Source organism: Dendropsophus ebraccatus, chromosome 2 (assembly GCF_027789765.1).
Source record: "Dendropsophus ebraccatus isolate aDenEbr1 chromosome 2, aDenEbr1.pat, whole genome shotgun sequence".
NCBI classification, from domain to species: Eukaryota; Metazoa; Chordata; class Amphibia; order Anura; family Hylidae; genus Dendropsophus; species Dendropsophus ebraccatus.
Window position 1 is genome coordinate 198,876,936 of NC_091455.1, and position 20,686 is coordinate 198,897,621.

At 43.4% G+C, this 20,686-nt stretch overlaps 1 protein-coding gene and 1 long non-coding RNA gene across 4 annotated transcripts in view; one reads left to right on the top strand and one right to left on the bottom strand.

Annotated features, from left to right (window-relative positions):
- Positions 1-20,686, bottom strand: part of LOC138783838 (uncharacterized) — a 161,546-nt gene that overhangs the window by 131,341 nt on the left and 9,519 nt on the right. The gene's annotated exons all lie outside the window — the stretch shown is intronic.
- BMI1 (BMI1 proto-oncogene, polycomb ring finger) lies at positions 2,451-10,698 on the top strand. The gene is made up of 10 exons (XM_069959054.1): positions 2,451-2,937; positions 6,660-6,798; positions 7,086-7,182; positions 7,346-7,401; positions 7,566-7,616; positions 7,883-7,991; positions 8,079-8,124; positions 8,352-8,450; positions 8,594-8,674; positions 8,761-10,698. Exons 2-10 carry the CDS (start codon positions 6,687-6,689, stop codon positions 9,091-9,093), a joined length of 984 nt encoding a protein of 327 aa, XP_069815155.1. The 5' UTR covers positions 2,451-2,937; positions 6,660-6,686; the 3' UTR covers positions 9,094-10,698.

Here is a 20,686-nt window from a genome sequence, read left to right on the forward strand (position 1 = left end):
GGCTATAGGAAGACGCCTCTGTACTTAGTGCAGACACTACCGGTATATATCTATAGCTACACGGGGGTATACGGCTAGTCTCTTTATACTCTGTACGGTCTGCCTGTGTCTAGATTGTAACATACATGTAAAGGTCTAGATATACCCCTTGTTTGTATATATGTACACGTCTAGATATACCCCTTGTTTGTATATATGTACACGTCTAGATATACCCCTTGTTTGTATATATGTACACGTCTAGATATACCCCTTGTTTGTATATATGTACACGTCTAGATATTAACCCTTGTTTGTATATATGTACACGTCTAGATATTAACCCTTGTTTGTATATATGTACACGTCTAGATATTAACCCTTGTTTGTATATATGTACACGTCTAGATATTAACCCTTGTTGGTCACATATATATGTCTACATCTAGCTACACATATGTGTCCGTCTAGTTATTAACCCTTGTTGGTCGCATGTATGTAAACGTCTAGTTTTTTACCCTTATTTACATACACCGTGCAGTTCTATATGAATACATATAGTCCTTGCACTATTATAGAGGGGACTGTATAAAATGTATACAGTTAGGTCCCCTATTAGTAGACATTGCTTGTACCTTGGTTCACGATAGTAATATCTGCTATTCCAGTGCTATAAACCTGTGTGTATTTGTATGTGTCTGGTTATGCTGTAATGTATATCCACTATTACTATTCTTCCTAATACACTGTAGGTATCTAGTACAGCATATACAGTATCTATACGCCGGGTATATGTTTTATTACTTTAGTCAGTACACTAAAATCATATCTATATGGATAAGTAGATAGGGCATAAATAAATAAATAAAAAAAAACATATGTCCATTAGTTTAACCAGGGGAGGTGAATATGGGTGAATGTGTATCGATATGGATGTATATTTGTAATATACTGTGGGCATATCGCTATGTGTACACTCTCCTTCTATCTCTAGCATTGTAGGTATACATCCACCGGCGAATACGCGTATATATCTGGTTAGATCTCTCTGTCGGTGTCCGGTAATCGCACTGTGACTACAGCGCTGTCGGTAATTCCCGTATAGTAATCGCTAATACCGCCGATTAATCAGCGCAGTCTATCCTTCCCCGCCTCCGGTACCGCTGTATGTACACACGCCTGTATTGTGAATACCCATTGGTTATGTCGTTGTGCCCAGTATTCCCCCTCCAGGATGTCATAGTGGAGACCTCGCTGGATATATGTCTCCTCCGTCTATATAGCTATATACACTGCACATGGCTGCATTGCCTCTGCTGTGTCGTGACTGCATGCGTGTGCGCCTATTATATTATCGCGACATGGCTGCCCCCAGCACTAAACAAAGCCAGCTCTGTTCTCTCTGTATATGTAGATCTCCTTCTTTCCCCGTATCCCCAGACTTGTGACGTCTCTCTGGTATATAGATCTGTCTCTTTTGTGTAGTGAAATCGAATAAATCCACTCGGCTATAATCGTCACCGCCACCCACTAGGAATCCCTCCAATATCCTCCCCAGCCCTTATACTTTCCACTCGGGAGCTTGGAGTCATACACGACCGATTTCTCATTTTACGTGATGTACATTGTTTCTTAATAATCATTTATGGTTATAGCTAAAACATAACAGATAAAAGATAGATAGATAGATAGATAGATAGATAGATAGATAGATAGATAGGAGATAGATAGATAGATAGATAGATAGATAGATAGGAGATAGATAGATAGGAGATAGATAGATAGATAGATAGATAGATAAAAGATAGATAGATAGATAGGAGATAGATAGATAGATAGATAGATAGATAGATAGATAGATAGATAGATAGGAGATAGATAGATAATGAAGATAGACACAGATATGAGATAGATAAAGGATATCTATAGAAAGGATATACTGTAGATGGATATGAGATAGATCCATAGGATATACTATAGATAGGAGATAGATGATTGATTGATTGATTGATAGATAGATAGATAGCTTATACTGTAGATAGACATGTAATAGATCTGTAGGATATACTGTAGATGGATAGATAGATAGATAGATAGGATATAGATAGATAGATAGATAGATAGATAGATAGATAGATAGATAGGATATAGATAGATAGATAGATAGATAGATATGATATAGATAGATTAGTAGATCATAGGAACAAACTCTCCTTTAGTTAACCCGTAATGCGAAATGAAAACGTGTGTGTGTGTGTGTGTACAGAGTGCAGTGTGTGCATGCTGAGGAGTATGAGTGTGCCCATGGCAGTGCATACATACATACAGTGCGCGTGTGATGGAGTGTGCACACAGCAGTGAGTGTGTAGATGATGTGAGTGTGCACAGTGTGTACACCAATTCCCAGGCCGCCCTTAAGGAATGAGACCACGTGACGTTGCGGGGCGGGCGGACTCTGAGCCATTTTGGGGACGGTGTCAGTTTGCAGTGTGAGGCTCCAGCGAGCGGAGAGTCCGGGCAGTCAGGGAGAGAGAGAGAGTGTCGGGAGAGCGGCGCTGTGAGGTCGGGGCTCCGTGCTGGGGGAGGAAGAATAGCTGCAGGGCCAGGCTGTGCACCGGGAGAAGAGGGAGCACCGTGCACACAGGCAGGCGGCCAGGACAAAGCGCTCAACATGGTGTAATCTGCCCGGATCCGGCGACAAGAGGCGGCAGCTCCTGCAAGGTTGCACGGCTGCACAGCACAGGAAGCCGGAGAGGTATCGGGGGACCTCCCACCCTCGGTTTGGCTTTGGCTGGAGAAGTGGGGGGGGGATGAACGCAGTCCCTGCACTGACAGCGTCTGCAGATCAGCTCAAGATGGCCGCCCCTGGGCTGCTGCTCATCCGCTGAGCGCCCCCCCGGACACCGCATTGTCCCCGGACCCCCCAGCTACAGCAGCCTCCCCGAAGAGAAGCTCACGGTAGGTGCACGGGGCGCGCTGGGCGCCCTCCTCGGTGGGGGGTTGGTATCTGGGCTGGTGGCGGGGGGAGAGTGGGTGTTTGTCTGGTTATACGTAAATAAAGAGGAGGGGGAGTGATGGGGGTGGGGTGCGAACGTTGGAATTCGGTAAAGGGGGTATACACAGGTAGTTGGGGGAGCAGAGGGTGTTTGGGGGGTGGGGGTGGGCAGAGGGGAACACGTGAGAGCAGAGGTGCCATCTTCTGATTGCTCATGTGCTGCCCAATCTGAGTCGTGGTGTTCTCTCTCCTAACCTCTGTACATAGACATGCCCCCTCTCCTCCTACCCCATGTCAGCATGCCCCCACCCCTTATAATTCATGTCATACCTCTCACCCTGCACCCCATTCCCCCAGCCTAGGAGGTCCTGTCCACCCTGACTGTGCTCTCATCTGGACATGGCTGGAGGAGAGGAGAAGCAGGCACCATTGGTGAGAACAGGTTGCAATGGCAGTCAGTATGCTCTCAGCTTGTCATGTGCTCTGGTTATTGAATGTATGTATAGATTTGCATTTTCTATGTGTGTCTATGTATGGCAATCACTACTATGAGATGATATGGCGATATATTGTTGTGTATACAGTTGTTATGTGCTGTCCATGCTTTGGCAGGGAAGCTTTGCTGGCCTTCCCTATAATACTGGATTTCTCTCTAACTCGCCATAGAAAAACTGTACAAGTCATATTTTCTGGGCTGAACTAAAATCCGAAATGCAGAATTCACCTTGTATCTTGGTCCAGAAAGTAACAACCCAAGTGACAGAAGTGCTGGAGTTCTTCACTCTCTATGAGGTTATATAATACAGTTTCTGCATGGTATCAAGCGCATTTGTCGGGTGTTGCTGGGGTCTGTTCATGCTTTGGCTTGGACTTATCTACCATTGGAAATGAATGGTTACAACCCATGCTGGCTGTAGATTTATGATCAGAGAGTATTATATATTGGCTTAAGTGTATATAGACCCTGGGATAGTAAACTTGTCTAGCCATTTCCAGCCTTGGGTGGCAGCAGCTGTATTGGCTTTAGGATATAGGCTGCACACCTTCCTGCACTTTATCACTTTGGATTTTCAACAGGTTACTGTAGAATATCACTACTTTTTTTGAGCCTATAATAAGCAGGCCCCTAACACCATTAATTTCTGTATATATCAGTGCCTGGGTGGATCCTGGGAGAATATATATATATATATATATATATTCATATTCATTGCTGCTGCTTTAGTTTCTGTATTGCGTGTATACTCATCTGGAGGTTAAACCTGACACTTGATGGAGATGTCATGTGTCGATGTGTGATACAGATAAATACTATATGATATATATATTATCAAACTGTCTGGATCTACTAAAGTCTGAACGTTCATAACCTGCAGAGTCGCATTAATAGCAGATGAGTGTCTGGAGTTGCCATTTACAAGAGGAGCTTGGATTACTTGTAGTGTCTTGACTGTGTATGATGTAAGGTTCTAGGAGTTTTAGGATTTTGTCTGATCCTACATTGGCTGTGGGTGAAATAATTGCAGTCTTGCAGAAAAGAGGAAAAGTTGCCCCTGACTGAATAGGTTTGGTGGCTGCTGTTTGTCTTCTGCAGAATTAACTGGTCGCCATCCCAACATATGTCCAATTTGCGGTTATATGTATATGTTCATATTTAAAGTGGAAGAAGTGATGTGACAAGGCATCCTTCTATTGACTGAACACATACTTGTTACCTATAGAGCTGCCGAAAATTGGACACGTTCCTTCCTTCTTCATTTCCATGAGAAGGTTATAAAGGGCTGTGACACTTCATCATCAGGCTGACACAGTCCTCCAGTAATGGTGTGTGTGTGTGTGTGTGTGTGTGTCTGTGTGTGTGTGTGTGTGTGTGTGTGTACATGTGCTCACATATTGCACAGGTGACTTGGGTAGAATTGCTGTCATAAAGGTGCGAGGAAGTCGTGTGTTGCTTTGATTCTTTGAATTTCTCCAAGACTTTGCATAGTACTGTTCTTGTTCACACTTTGCATAGGTTTTAGCGTCCTTTTTATATATGTCGGACGTCTTCTCCCCAAGCACCATCCAAATTGACGGAAGCAGCCCTGCATTCTATAAGTGACCACTTAGGTGTTATTGCAGCATTATGAATGTTCCCTACTTCTGTTGGGCTATCAATAACCACAGCCCGACTCCCTGCGCTTGTGCTGCCTGTCAATACATTCGATCAGAAGTAAATTTGCTGCTCCCCCCGCCCCCACCCGGAGTTTACAGTGGACGGTCCTTGTTTTCAGTGTGACTGGGCACTGAGCAATTATCGGTTATTTATAGGGTATGGATATACTAGTCGCAACTTTTTCAGTGATGTATCATTGGAATATGGACAATGCGCAGATTTCATGAACAAGCTGGATGTTGGCAGTTGTGCCCATAGGGCTGAGTAGGAGCCCATCCGTCCAGCCCCGGCTATGCTCAGGGTGGAGGCTTGTGTGTGACCCCGGCACTTGGTGGGATTTCTCGCCTTCCTTCCCTCCCTCTCAGCTCTTTGTCTCTTCCCTGTTCTGCGCTGGGCGCCTCTCGGTTTCTCTGCTCTCTCCCTCTCTCTTTTCCTCCTGTCCAGCTCTCCTTCCTCCTCCTTCCCCTCTTGTGTTCACCTCCCCCGCCTCTTGCACTTGAGATCGCTGCACTGTATTTGTTTTTCTAGATTCTCCGTATGTTCCTAGAAGGGGAAGCCCTGTTTGCTGTAGGAGCCCCGGATCAGCCAGTGCTTATTCTCTGGGTATACACTGGCTCTTCCTCTGCATGTTGTTTCCAAGCACATTCGATTCTATAGGTCCGGGTTCTCAAATGATAATCAAGTTACCCTTCCTGACCAGACTATCGATTTAGGACACTTGTGTACAATTGGTTCTTGTGATTTCTGATCACTAGTATATTGCACACGTGGATCTATAAGTCCACAAGTCTCTACGGTAAAGCCATTGGCAATGTAAACCCAGTATGTATATAGTATCCATGCCCTGTCTACAGCTGACCGGGTGCCTAGGAGTTATGGTACCCATAGCCCCTTCAGGTTAGTTGCTCCCCCAGCACCTCGTGTAACTCCACTGCTGGGTCTCCTCCCCATCTCCAGGCGGTGGCAGGATGCCAAGTGTAAGTGTAGGTTGCTATAGTAACGGGAGGATTGCAGCTTGGGCACCAGCGCACGGCAATGTGCTTCTTTCATCAATAAAATAGTCTGTCTTCCTGGTTGGCAGCCCCAGATTCCTGCTTCTTCCATGGTGGAGAGTTCCTTTAAGTATATATATATATATATATATATATATATATATATATATATATATATATATATATATATATATATATAATCTGCTTCTGTGGTGAACCATCATCTTGTTCCCCGCTTGCTAATAGATCGCATCGTGCATAGATGGAGACCTGTCGCTCACCCATCATTGTCAGACAGGCTGTCTAGTTTGTTCTGTCGGATTTTGCACTTGTATCTTTGTGGATTTATGCAGTTTTTTTCTATGATTTATGCTCATTCACTGCGTTTTTTTAAATACTCCTCCTCTCCTCCAGTCACAGCCATCGTAGTCCATCATGACACCTAGCTTTCCTAAAGCAGTCTCACTCACTGATCCACCAGTGGTTTAGATACTGGCTGGATTTGCCATCTGTGACTTATCGACTGTGTTCCTTGCAGGGAGATTGGCCGTCTTCTTCTGTCACCATGCATCGGACAACCAGGATTAAAATTACCGAGCTCAACCCTCACCTGATGTGTGTCCTCTGTGGTGGATACTTCATAGATGCCACAACTATCATTGAGTGTCTTCATTCCTGTAAGTAGCTACCCTGCTCATATTTGCGGTAAATTATCATTTCCTGGAATAAATGTGCAAACGAGTTTAATTCTTTGTTCCAAACGCGTAAGCGCCATCTCCTAACAGACTTCTGGTTAATGTGGACTTGTTGCCTGAAAAAGTAATAGACTATCTAGGATTTGACTCTTGGTTTTATATAGACAAATCATCTACATTGCAAGTGCTAATCCTGCAGTGACTTTCTTGTATTTTTTCGGTTCATATATAAAAAAAAAGCTCTTTTTTTCTCATTTTATTGCCCACAGTCTGTAAAACGTGCATCGTGCGTTATCTGGAAACAAGCAAATATTGTCCTATCTGTGATGTCCAAGTGCACAAGACCAGACCCTTACTGAATATAAGGTAGGTTATAGTACTTGAGTCCATTGTCTACCTTGCATTGCATTGAACTGCGTGAGTGGTAGGGACATTATGTGCAAACCTTTATCCAGGGATGGTCAAAGTCCTTCTGTAAAGAAGTGGCATGTCCTGTGTCCAGATATTTAGAAAGTTTTCCCTTTTCCAGGGCCGACAAAACCCTTCAAGATATCGTGTACAAGCTGGTGCCAGGACTTTTTAAGAGTACGTATAAAGTATTGATTATTCTTATACAATGCTTTTCATTTTGTAAAACAAAAGACAAAAAAATGCAAACAGTAGGAAGGTCACCAAGGTACAATCTAGGTGCTTATGTAATAACTATGCAAAACACACTGACAAGCCCTAAACACCTGTGTCTCTTGCAGATGAAATGAAACGAAGAAGAGACTTTTATGCAGATCATCCTTCTGCAGATGGTAAGAATCCACCCATGATTTCTATTCATCCATGAAGTCTCTTAAATGCTTATTTCTGTTCTGTACTAGTTTCATATCGGTTTCATGTTTGGAGCCTGTTTTCTTCTCAGTAGCTGTCTAGTTGCACAGTTATTGCTTCTGGATCAACACAGTAGGGTTTCTCTAGGTTGAACCTGATGGACTTTTGTCGTCTTTCAATCTGTTTCTGCTTTACCCTCCAAGCAATGCTTTTAGCTACATATATATATATATAATTTCCCCTGTAGTGACAAATGGTTCTAATGAAGACAGGGGAGAGGTTGCAGATGAGGACAAGAGAATCATCACAGACGATGAGATTATCAGTTTATCCATTGAGTTCTTCGATCAGAACAGGTAGGTCCACTGGAAAGACTCAAATCACTTCAAAAGGTTTCACATACACCCTGTCATAGAACATCATCATCCTGTGTCTTTTTATAGGATCGACCGTAAAGGAAGTCGGGAAAAGGAGAAATCAAAGGAAGAGGTAATGTTCTTAAGTGTATATGTGTCTGTCTTTCTCAGCCTTCGGCCTGCCCGGACATGGTGGGAGTTGTAGTTTGGCCACAGGTTAGGGAACAATGGAAAATACATTCCTGGAGACAATACAATAATTAGGTCGTAAATGAGTAGGGAGGGGAGGGGTGAAACAAATGCTGGTGATATGTGGATGAATCCCTATGCCTATTCCTCATCTATACTTTCTCCTCCCAGACTAACGATAAGAGGTACCTGCGATGTCCGGCAGCCATGACAGTGATGCATCTACGGAAGTTTCTTAGAAGCAAAATGGATATACCCAGTACCTTTCAGGTAATGACCCCCTTTGCTTTACACCATGACACAGTCCTTGCTATCTAATCTGCTTTATAATCAGCCGAGATTGGTAAATTCTTTCACCAATACACAAAAGGTAAAGAAAGTGATCATTTATTAGTATTCTCTGTTTCTCTTAGATCGATGTCATGTATGAAGAGGAACCCTTAAAAGACTATTACACCTTAATGGACATCGCTTATATATACACTTGGAGACGGGTAAGCATCTGATAAAACGCTGCTCTTCTTTCAGGTGGGCCTGTAAATATCAATGGACCGTGCTGATTCCTGTTTTCTCTCCACAGAATGGGCCACTTCCTTTAAAGTACAGAGTAAGACCCACCTGTAAGAGAATGAAAATCAGCCACCCTACTGACAGAGTGAATAACATGAGTGGAGACCTGGAAAGTGACTCTGGTAGTGACAAAGCAAGAAGTCCAGCAGGTGGGGTCCCCTCCACCTCCTCCTGCTTGCCAAGCCCCAACACCCCGATCCAGTCCCCACATCCACAGTTCCCTCACATCTCCACCACCATGAATGGGGCCAGCTCCACTCCTAGCAACAACCACCAGAATCCTTTCGCCAATCGGGCACGGAAAATGTCACTGAATGGATCAGTGGCTACTTCTTCTGGATGAACAGAGGACTGAAGTTACCAAAAGAGACAAGCACCCTGATCTCTGAACCTCTTCATGCCATTACAAGCTTTGTAGATGCTAATACATGTGACTATGTCCAAAATTGCTTCATTTGTAGTTGAAAACTCCAAAATGGCATTTGCCAGAGTTGGCAGTGATTTCTTTTGTTTTTCTACCTGGAAATTTGTTGGAGGTAAAGACTGACAGTGTGAATTGCTCATATTCTATAACCGGATATACAGTATGGAAGTAAATGGAGATTTGCTGGAAAAAAACGCAATGTGGATGGATATAACTATTGATCTGGGAATGCATATGACCGTATGGGATATATATATATGTGGCTATTGGACTCATGGGAGGTCGGTTCTGCATTGGACTAGTCTGGATTAAGCTCCTTTGGTTCTGAGGATTATTATACCCCTTTGGATGTATGGAAAGGACGGCTCCAGCCTTGTGTCCATCTTCTTGGAATTGGTGTGACCTTGGATATATTCTTCTCTTTGGACAAACCACAATCTATCTTGTTTTAATGGTGTTTTGTGGACTATTTTAGAGCGCACTGTCATCTCCTCCAATCCAAGTGCTTTATCATCCTACCCAAAGGAAACTACATAGACTCCTTTTTATGTAGCCATTTCACTGTGAATAGTGAAGAATAATGTCCTTAGCTTTCATGGTTCCCAGGTCTCTATTTTGGCATTACTGTAAAGACCTGTTTGCTACCAGAATGAGAGGCTTTACTTTTATTCATTCATCTGGCATCAAAGTGTCCCATCTGTTCCTGCACAGAATCGATCAAAACATTAGACAAACTTACATTTTTTTTTTACACAGATCTTTTTGTCTAAAAAAGCGGGTACTGCCGTTTATTTTACTGACTTGTTTAAGTGATTCGCTTTTGTAAGAATCAGTTGGCATTATGCTGGTTGTAAAATGCCATATTGGTATATATGACATAACAGGAAGACAGTATTGTATGATATATTTATAAATACTATAAATGAAGATTTTGTGTTTCATGCACTCAGAAATGATTGTGAAAACATTAGTTATCCCGGTGCCTATAGCACAGGACATAAAGTCCCTGTAAAGACTTCCCCAACCTGTGGCTCTCCAGCTGTTGTAAAACTACTACTACTACTACTACCATCATGCATGTCATGCTGGGAGTTAGTTTAGCCACAGGTTGGGGTATGCTGGTGGAAAGCAAAGAGGAATTATTTCTGCCTCTAAAGCCATGCATTAATGGTACTGCATTTATTTTATTGGTGGGGACAATGGTGATGTTCCCGATGTCCATCTGCCCCATGCATGAAGCTGGAACAAGTATCTGTGTACTTGGAAAGGGCAAGAAGAGAGCAGGAATTGCTGCCCCTTTCCCCACACTCAGCCATTTGACCTTTGTTTTTATTTTGCCTGTTCACGTTTATTCTTTTACAAATGTTTAATGTTTGTTGTGGAAAAAAAACACACACACACAAAAAAAAAAAAAAAAAAACAACCCACGTGGTGGATCCTTTCATTGTCTCCAGTCTGCAGAAGAAGCACAAATCTATTGCTTTGTCTTGCTTATAGTCATTAAATCATTACTTTTGCATATAACCTGTCGGTTTATATTTTCTCTTTCTGTCCCTGTTTTGTGTTGCAGAGCTGCTATACTGTATACACTAGCTGTGTAGTTGTCATTCATGAAATAAGTCACATCCAGTCGGTGGAAGCTATGATCTCACCAGCAATCTTGATGCCATTTTTCACACAAACATCAGTTGCCATAAGTTTATTCTAGTTGTCATCAGTTTTTTTCCAATACACAGGGAGATATAATATGGTTTACAACCTTTATGTGGGAGTCCTCTACTGTGAGCAGCGGGACATAGGGACATCTCCTGTAGCAGGGGTATGAAACCTTGCCTCTCCAGCTGTTGCAAAATTATATCTCCCATCATGCCTGGATATCCCAGACATGATGAGAGTTGTAAATTTTGCAACCTCTGGAGAGGCAAGGTTTCATACCCCTGTCCTAAATGGTTCTGCCCCTGTATAGAGGAGCTGGGGGGCAACACTGTTGCAGGGCCAGGGTCACAAGGGTAATGGGGGGCAGGGACAGGGATAGCTCTGTGTGGATCGCCGGAGGATGCATACTGCATGGGTTTGTACACGGCATGCCTCCGGCGATCCATAGACTTTAATGGATTCGCTGCCGGATGAGGGAGCTGACCGCACGTAAAAAAAACGCTGCAAGCTGCGTTCTGACGTGCGGTCAATCCGACGGTCCGGCGGCATTAATGTGAGAACGCATCATCCGAACTGTCCAATTGAAAACAATGGGATCAGTTCAGAGATGCGTTTCCCTCCGGTGCTTTGCTACTGCACAGAGGGATATATGTATACTACACACAAGCTGTGATCCTGCGCTCCTCCTGTCATTTATAGAATCAGTATTGATGGAGAAGCTTGGGATGCAGCTCTTCCCTGCCGGACTACTGACGCCAGATGGATGTCTTGCACCAGACCTTCCGCATACAGAGGTGGAGCTGTGACTACAGATCTCGTACAGTGTACCCCAACCTCTGGCTCTCCAACACCCAGCATTCCCTGACAGCTGGGGATTGTAGTCCTGCCACAGGTTGGAGAACAATGGTCTAGATAGCTGGGTGGTGGACAGATGGCGCGACATAAGCAGGTGGAAAAACTGAATATATTTGACTTGCAGTTTTCTAGAGGAGTTTGGTTTAAAGGCGAGTTCAGTGTCGCTGTTTGAGGTACACTATTCTATAGAAGAGTGTGAACAGTGACCTAGTATCGCATCCTCGCCTCATACATATACTGCGCATAATAGAGAAATACATTAATGTCAAAAGATCCCGACTGAATACTATAGGAGAGAGATGAATGTACTACACACTTGGAGGACTGACCTATGACCAATGTACAGGTAAAGTGAAGGATCGGATCTACTCCCAGTCTCTTCTCTCCTTTGTGTTGCCTCCTTATACTCCAGCCATAGAGATCCCAATACAGAACTATATGATAATGAGCCTATTGCCCTGCAGCTCCTGTATATAGGATCGATCAGGCTCGGAGATCGGGACCAGTCAGTCCCTAGAACTGTTTACAGCGAGGAGTGCTTCCTGTTTCCGCCTGTATACTGAGCACTTGCTGCTGCTGTATACCTTATGTACTACAGGCGGATTTCCTCTCCATTACTGAGAGCTGCTTAGCCTCTCCCTGCTCACAATGATACAAAGCTGACAGCCGGCATCCAGGAGACTTCTATCCCTGTGCTCGCAGTGCCTGCTTCCTATTGCAGCTGTATTCCTTAGCATTGTGCACAGCACCCCCGCTGCATGCCTGCTCCATCAGTCTAGTATCCTCCCAGCAATAGGCAAAATTGCAAATCAATATTTGGATGGGAAGAGACACAACACCTAGACGCCTCCTGCTGCTCCTATCCCCGTCTCCTTCATCCAGCAAAGGTGAATGTCATTGATGACACAATAGGCGCTGATGCCGGCACCGACATGCTTCCTATCACGACATGTGTCTGATCGGTATGTATAGGATGTGTGTGCCATAAGCACCGGTCTTCTCTCCTCTCTCATTGTTATATGGAAGCCGCCTGGGGACGATACTGTCGTGTGGTGTGCGACATTTATTGCTATAGAGAAGTGTCCCGTCTGCATGGAGGGGAAAAGCAGCGACCGGAGGAGACCGCGGATCTGCCGTCATTTGGCAGCACAAAGCCGTGTGTGTGTGTATTGTGTGCAGGTTGTGAGTCTGCAGCAGCCATCTTGCGCCTGCGCACCGTGACCAATTGTGCTGCTCTGACTTCCTATTCTGCTCTGTGTCCCGCCAAGTTAAAGCTGCTTATACATCGATTACATCGATTACACATCGGGCATAAGAAGCCACGGAGGATCCAAACACACAGGCAAAGCCCCGGTCCCCTGAACCGACAAAGGATGAGGGCTGAGGATGAAGTCGCAGAGGCTTCCCCCAGGCACAGGCAATGAGACTCCATGTCGGGACATTTATTCATTCTTCATATATCTACATCCAGATCGGCCAGGGAAAATATATAATATATATCGCCACCTTTATCATTAGCACACAGGATATCGAACCTATAAGTGCACTGTGTGCTCCTCATTGTATATACAGGTCTATCAGCACAACCTATACAGAGACATATAGGAAATTATGCTGAAGTCTATTACAACCAAACCCATAAGCCATGATAAACTCACATTTTAGGTTTTCATTTCCTATCCAGAATGGGGCCACCCCACACACTTTATAATAATCTTCCAACTCTTGTAACAAAATAAAAATTATTGGGAGGGGAGATGATAAATTCCCCCTAAATGTAATGTAAACTAGGTCAGCAAGTGTGGGCCATGGAAGAACTGGGAGGAAAGGTGCACATTGCAGCATTTGCACATCATACAGAATACAACGTTTCTATCACTATCCACATCCATATAGCCAAGGACTGACACTAGACATATGGCCACTGTATGTGGGGTTTGTACAGCCTTGGAGACACCATCGCTGCACTGAAGAAAGGACAGAGCTCCAGCTGGGTCAGGATGTCACATTATGATCCCCAACCTGTGTCCAGCTGCTGTAATACTACAACTCCCAGCATGCTCTGACAGGGAGAGGAGGGCACACAAAGCCTATCCAATAGAAGTGAATTATTGCACATGGAGACAGCAACTTTTTAGTCAATGTGATGGCAAAATATAGACCAACATGGTAGCTATAACAGATACTGGGAGTGGATAATATTATGTACAGATACAGAGGCTAAAAGGGTTGTAATATTTGTTTTTGCTTTGCACAGAACAGACAGTGGTGAATTATACACAGCACACCAACACACTGCACACTTTCCTTACAGATGAGCAGTGGGACAATTATATAATACATGAAGGCTACTAAGTTAGGGGTCCTTTAGACAGATTTATCTGACAGATTTTTGAAGCCAAAGCCAGGAATGGGTTTGAAAAGAGGCGAAATCTCAGCCTTTCGTTTGTGACCTGTTCCCTGTTTTATAGTCTGTTCCTGGCTTTGGCTTAAAAAAAAAACTGTCAGATAAATCTGTTTGTGTAAAAAGGACCCTATATTAAATACTCAGCTAAACCCGGGTCACTTAAAGGATGGGATGTGTGTTTTTAATGATATGAACGACCTGGCTGCAGACAGACACAGCTTGGCGACTATTAAAGCTTTTAAAGTTTCCTATTAAAGATTTCTTAAGTATCAACAAAACACGATGATTTCAAGTCCATTTAACTAGAGCAGTTCTCGGCTCCCATTTGGTTCTTGTATATGTATGATATATAGTATCTTTAGGAGAATTATGCAGACCCCTGTGTGGGGAGGGATGTCCCAGCTATTGCAGTTGCAGATAATTCCGCTAATTTAAAAAAAAAAAAAAACTACGTAAAATTAAACAACAGTAAAAACTGGAAAACAGCGAATCAGCCTGCCATATAATGCCACCCCAGTGCGGCACAATGCAGGGCATAAAAGTGTCATATATACCGCTGCCTATCCTCCGAATAGGAACAGGATGGAAAAATACAGAAGTGTATAACTTGGTGTTCTTGTAGACAGTACCACCCCAGTGTAGTCGCTGTCTGCATACAGAGCTGGGAGGATCACACATCTCAGTCAGGTACTTGTCTATAAGTTTATTCTCACCCCCTCTCTTCTCTTATCCTCCCTTCCCCCAGTTCCTCCCTCTTTGCCTCCTGACAGTTCTCCCCGGTCACGTCTCCCTCTATAATCCTGCCCACTACACCTTATGTAATGACAGGACGGGTTGATCACACTTCTCGGCCAGTGACTACTTCTTATTTCCCCGTCTATAGCTCCGAGAAGCCTCCCATCCCCCACTCACTCTCTCTCTCTCTGCATAACTGTGTGGCCTTTGAAGGAGAGCACAGACACCCGGCCCTGCTTCCAGGCACTGGCGGTGGCTCCTCACACATTGGCCCCACGGATAGATCGAGTTTCACTTTCATAAGTGCTGCTGCTGGCACGGAGGAGCAGATAAGCTACGAGCCCAGTGCACGGCAATTGCACCGAATTCTGCTTCATTTCATTTCCAAGCACGAAACGCCGCCCCACCCCCAATTTCCGAGGCCATTGCCAGCAGCAGCAGCAGCATAGGCTCCCAGTCCCGGCGCGGCTCAGCTGATGCGTTGCGAATAGCAACAGGACTGCAATGGTCCTGCCACCTCCTGCAATGGTGCTGCCACCTCCTGCAATGGTGCTGCCACCTCCTGCAATGGTGCTTCCACCTCTTGCAATGGTCCTGCAACCTCCTGCAATGGTCTTACCAACTCCTGCAATGGTGCTTCCACCTCCTGCAATGGTGCTGCCACCTCCTGCAATGGTGCTTCCACCTCTTGCAATGGTCCTGCCACCTCCTGCAATGGTCTTACCAACTCCTGCAATGGTGCTTCCACCTCCTTCAATGGTCATACCAACTCCTGCAATGGGGCTGCCACTTCCTGCAAAGGTCCTGTCACCTCCTGCAATGGTCATACCACCTCCTGCAATGGTCCTGCCACCTCCTGCAATGGTCCTGCCACCTCCTGCAATGGTGCTGCCACTTCCTGCAATGGTGCTGCCACCTCCTGCAATGGTCCTGCCACCCTCCAGCTTCCTGGGTACAAATAGAAGCCAGTCCTATGTGTTACCGCAGGTATATAGTGGCAGTCTATAGAAAGAATATGTATTATGGAGGAAGCAGTGCTGATGGGGATGGAGCTCCTGCTGTAAGGGGCGCTCCACTCTCCCCAGGACACATCACGTAGATTGCACTTGATGAACTGGAAAAATAGCGATATGGGACCTATAACTATATTACAGCTCACTGGCAGATTGTGATAAACGCAACATATACATTCACTGCGGCAAATGGAAGGCTTGTCAGACGCAGAAGGCTCCTCTATAGGAGGGATGGGATGTGGGATGAAGGATCCATATATAACAGCCAGAAGGAGCGATATAGGTCACATAACCCTCAACCTACAATGTATCTATCACAGAACAAACCTGTTCTCCATACACATTACAATGAGGAGGAGACTCTTTACTATACTTAAACCATTCTCCAAAGTCTACACCTGCAAGACGAATCCCACTACGAATAACAGCATGTCATTCACTGGAGACAGCTATACAGTACATATTAGGGTCATAGAGAGAACAAGCCGGGGGTATGGGTCATAGTACAGAACATGTCAGGTATATGGGTCATAGTACAGAACATGTCAGGTATATGGGGCATACTACAGAACATGTCAGGTATATGGGGCATACTACAGAACATGTCAGGTATATGGGTCATAGTACAGAACATGTCAGGTATATGGGGCATACTACAGAACAAGTCAGGTATATGGGGCATACTACAGAACATGTCAGGTATATGGGTCATAGTACAGAACATGTCAGGTATATGGGGCATACTACAGAACATCTCAGGTATATGGGTCATAGTACAGAACATGTCAGGTATATGGGGCATAGTACAGAACATGTCAGGTATATGGGTCATAGTACAGAACATGTCAGGTATATGGGGCATACTACAGAACATGTCAGGTATATGGGTCATACTACAGAACATGTCAGGTATATGGGTCATAGTACAGAACATGTCAGGTATATGGGGCATACTACAGAACATGTCAGGTATATGGGTCATAGTACAGAACATGTCAGGTATATGGGGCATAGTACAGAACATGTCAGGTATATGGGGCATACTACAGAACATGTCAGGTATATGGGGCATAGTACAGAACATGTCAGGTATATGGGGCATACTACAGAACATGTCAGGGGTATGGGTCATACTACAGAACATGTCAGGTATATGGGGCATACTACAGAACATGTCAGGTATATGGGGCATACTACAGAACATGTCAGGTATATGGGGCATAGACTAGACCAGTTCATGATTATGCAAAACGGAGAAAAAGATACTGATAAAACTAATACAAGAATAACGTGTAGGAAATAGCGGCCACGTTTCAGACATAATATCTCGGAAGCTTCCATAGGTTATAGCTGCTATGGGCTTTGACCTGGCACTAGTTCTGACAGCTTCTCCCCCAGGGGTCAATGTTATAGATAAATAAGGAAAAAGATCGCAAAGTATCAGCATTTTCCAAGATAGCTGGTAAGAAAGGAGATGTGCAGACTGCAAGTAGCCCCAGCCATAAAGTAACCCAAGTACATTCCCTTCATGTCTGCACTCACACTGAATACAAGTCTACACTAAAAGTTCAGCTGCAGAAAAACAAACAAACAAAAAAACAACAAAAAAAAAAACTCGCTTTGCATTTGGGAGTTTTACTACAGACCGATTGATTCCTATATCCTCCTATAGGATCTTAGTTATTATTGGTTAGGACTAGTTCTCTGGGCCGGGACTAACTGGCTTGTTTCATATATAATCCTGTTTATTTGTCATCTGGTTCAATTAAATGATGACATTGGGCCTAAATGTTATAAATACATTCCAGCCCATCAGTTTGTGGCACTAAAACTGCCAGGTCACAGGTACATGATGTATGGTAATGGAAAGTATTACTGACTGACTGACTGACTGAATAGATACCATAGACACGTATTATACTGACTGAATAGATACACTGACACGTATTATACGCCTTATATCTTGCCATCCTCTATTAAATATGTCATACATTATCACGGACTAGTAATGAGTGTGGGCACTGTGCACATTGCACAACCAAAAGCTCACAACCTACAAACACACTGCTGTTTGCACGGTCACTATAGACACTGGGCCTTTTCTAAGACTGATGTCACATTGTTTGCTATAAAACTAGTGCAACCTGTGGCTGTACAGCTGTTGCAAAACTACAATTTACATCATGACTGGACATCCGAAGGCATTCTGGGAGTTGTAGTTTTGCAATAGTTGGTGAGCCACTGGTTGGGGATCATTAAAGAATACAGCTTTAACAAAAGTGTCATTGTGAAGACGTGTAGGATACAATACTATAGATGCTGTGCATAATGCAGTAGTGAGTATAAGCGCTGATGCGCGATTACCAGTTCCCATTATACGATCAGAGCGACGGGAATGGGAAGCGCATGCGCAGAAGAAGCGCCGACTGCATCCGATCATCTGTGGCAGTCACTATTCCTGAGACCTCCCTGCTCTACACCAGTATAGGACAAAATATCAGTATGTGACGCCTCCCGTGATACTTCTGTATAGTGACGGGCATTGGAATATGGGACCCAACCTACTGATGGAATGCTACTTTAGTTGCCCCCTCTATCTGTTTGTACATCATAGCCCTCTGCTCATCATTTTCATCTTAGGCAAACAACATACAGACATATGGTATCAATAGTAATATAAATGTCTACAACTGGGCTAAAGAGACCTGCCCGAAACAGTTATAGCCGGTGTATGGACCGGGCACAGTTATAGCCGGTGTATGGACCGGGCACAGTTATAGCCGGTGTATGGACCGGGCACAGTTATAGCCGGTGTATGGACCGGGCACAGTTATAGCCGGTGTATGGACCGGGCACAGTTATAGCCAGTCTGTGAGAGCATTACAGCAGCCAGCAATTCTATATTACTGTAGCATATTCTTTCCTCCATATTGTATAGTGATCACACGTTGTTTTTATAGCTCTCATATAATCGCTTTACTTTCTATCTATCTATTTATCATATGCATCTATGTATATTCTGATGTTACTCCTAACCCCTTTTCATACACATCTCTCAATATTACCTATATTGATGTGATTCACATCTGTCCCTACCTATTTAATGCCTGTATAGTATCTATCTATCTATCTATCTATCTATCTATCTATCTATCTCCTATCTATCTCCTATCTATCTATCTATCTATCTATCTCCTATCTATCTATCTATCTATCTATCTATCTCCTATCTATCTATCTATCTATCTATCTATCTATCTCCTATCTATCTATCTATCTATCTATCTATCTATCTATCTATCTATCTCCTATCTATCTATCTATCTATCTCCTATCTATCTATCTATCTATCTATCTATCTATCTATCTATCTATCTATCTATCTTCTATCTATCTCCTATCTATCTATCTATCTATCTATCTTCTATCTATCTATCTATCTATCTATCTCCTATCTATCTATCTATCTATCTATCTATCTATCTTCTATCTATTATCTATCTACCTATCTATCTATCTATCTATCTATCTATCTATCTATCTATCTATCTCCTATCTATCTATCTATCTATCTATCTCCTATCTATCTATCTTCTATCTATTATCTATCTACCTATCTATCTATCTATCTATCTATCTATCTCCTATCTATCTATCTATCTATCTATCTATCTATCTATCTATCTCCTATCTATCTATCTATCTATCTATCTATCTATCTATCTATCTCCTATCTATCTATCTATCTATCTATCTATCTATCTATCTCCTATCTATCTATCTATCTATCTATCTATCTATCTATCTATCTATCTCCTATCTATCTATCTCCTATCTATCTATCTATCTATCTATCTATCTATCTATCTGTTACCTATCCCCTCCAAATACGCCATGTGACATAATGTTATTCCCCCTAGAGATATTATGCACAGCTCCCTCTCTATCAGAGCCTCTGGCAGCGCAGAATTTAATTAGAAGCGGCAGACGATGTTGAATGTGAACTTGGTGTTGTGTCTGTAGACTGGTCAGGACTCTGGAGAGTAGGGGGCACCGAGCCTCCCGCACTGCCAGGGGGGCACAGCACACTCACCCACTGTTGGTCTACACATTAATGGCACCGATGCCAAGGGAAGCCTATAGGTTATTGTCCTCATCACAAGCTTTTTTTCCATGTTTTTTTCTGCATATTGTAGGAATAAATGGTACACAGGTATAGATTGGAGAACCCTATGTATCACCCATCATCCAGTTCAGGATAAGTCAGCTGTTGTACCTTACTGATAGTACATTAGCTGTCTACACAGAGCACCCTACCTTTAGCCTTTAGACTATATATATATATATATATATATATATATATATATATATATATATATATATATATATATATATATTAATATGTTTTACTATCTCCCTATTATTATGAGCCCCACCTATAAAGGCTACTAATACTAATCCTCTTGTAGTACTACAATAAGAGTGGTTGATATCATATAAAGGTCTCTTATTTTACCCATATAAATATTTCCATCTATTTTAATACAACCCAGCAAGCTGCCCTCCACTCCTCATCTCCACTGCGGTAACAACACCATGTTATACTTTCCCTCTTTCAGCTATCCTTGTGTGCTGTTATTATGCATTTTCCACATATTTATCTCCTCTACCTTACAATGGTCTTTGTGGTTTCTTTTCTTTATGACTTGCCACTGTGGGCGATTTAGGGTTAATGCTGAATTGCCTCCTATAGCGAGATGCAGCAAGCATGGGATGGGCCAGGCCTGTGTGCCGGCTGTCCTGCATACCCTTGTGCCCCCCTGCTGCAGTAGTGTTGTCCCTCGGG

Coding starts and splice junctions, on each gene's coding strand:
- BMI1 (XM_069959054.1), top strand. CDS start 6,687: ATGCATCGGACAACCAGGATTAAAATTACCGAGCTCAACCCTCACCTG. Junction 7,183..7,345: donor AGACCCTTACTGAATATAAG/GTAGGTTATAGT, acceptor TCCCTTTTCCAG/GGCCGACAAAACCCTTCAAG. Junction 8,451..8,593: donor ATATACCCAGTACCTTTCAG/GTAATGACCCCC, acceptor TGTTTCTCTTAG/ATCGATGTCATGTATGAAGA.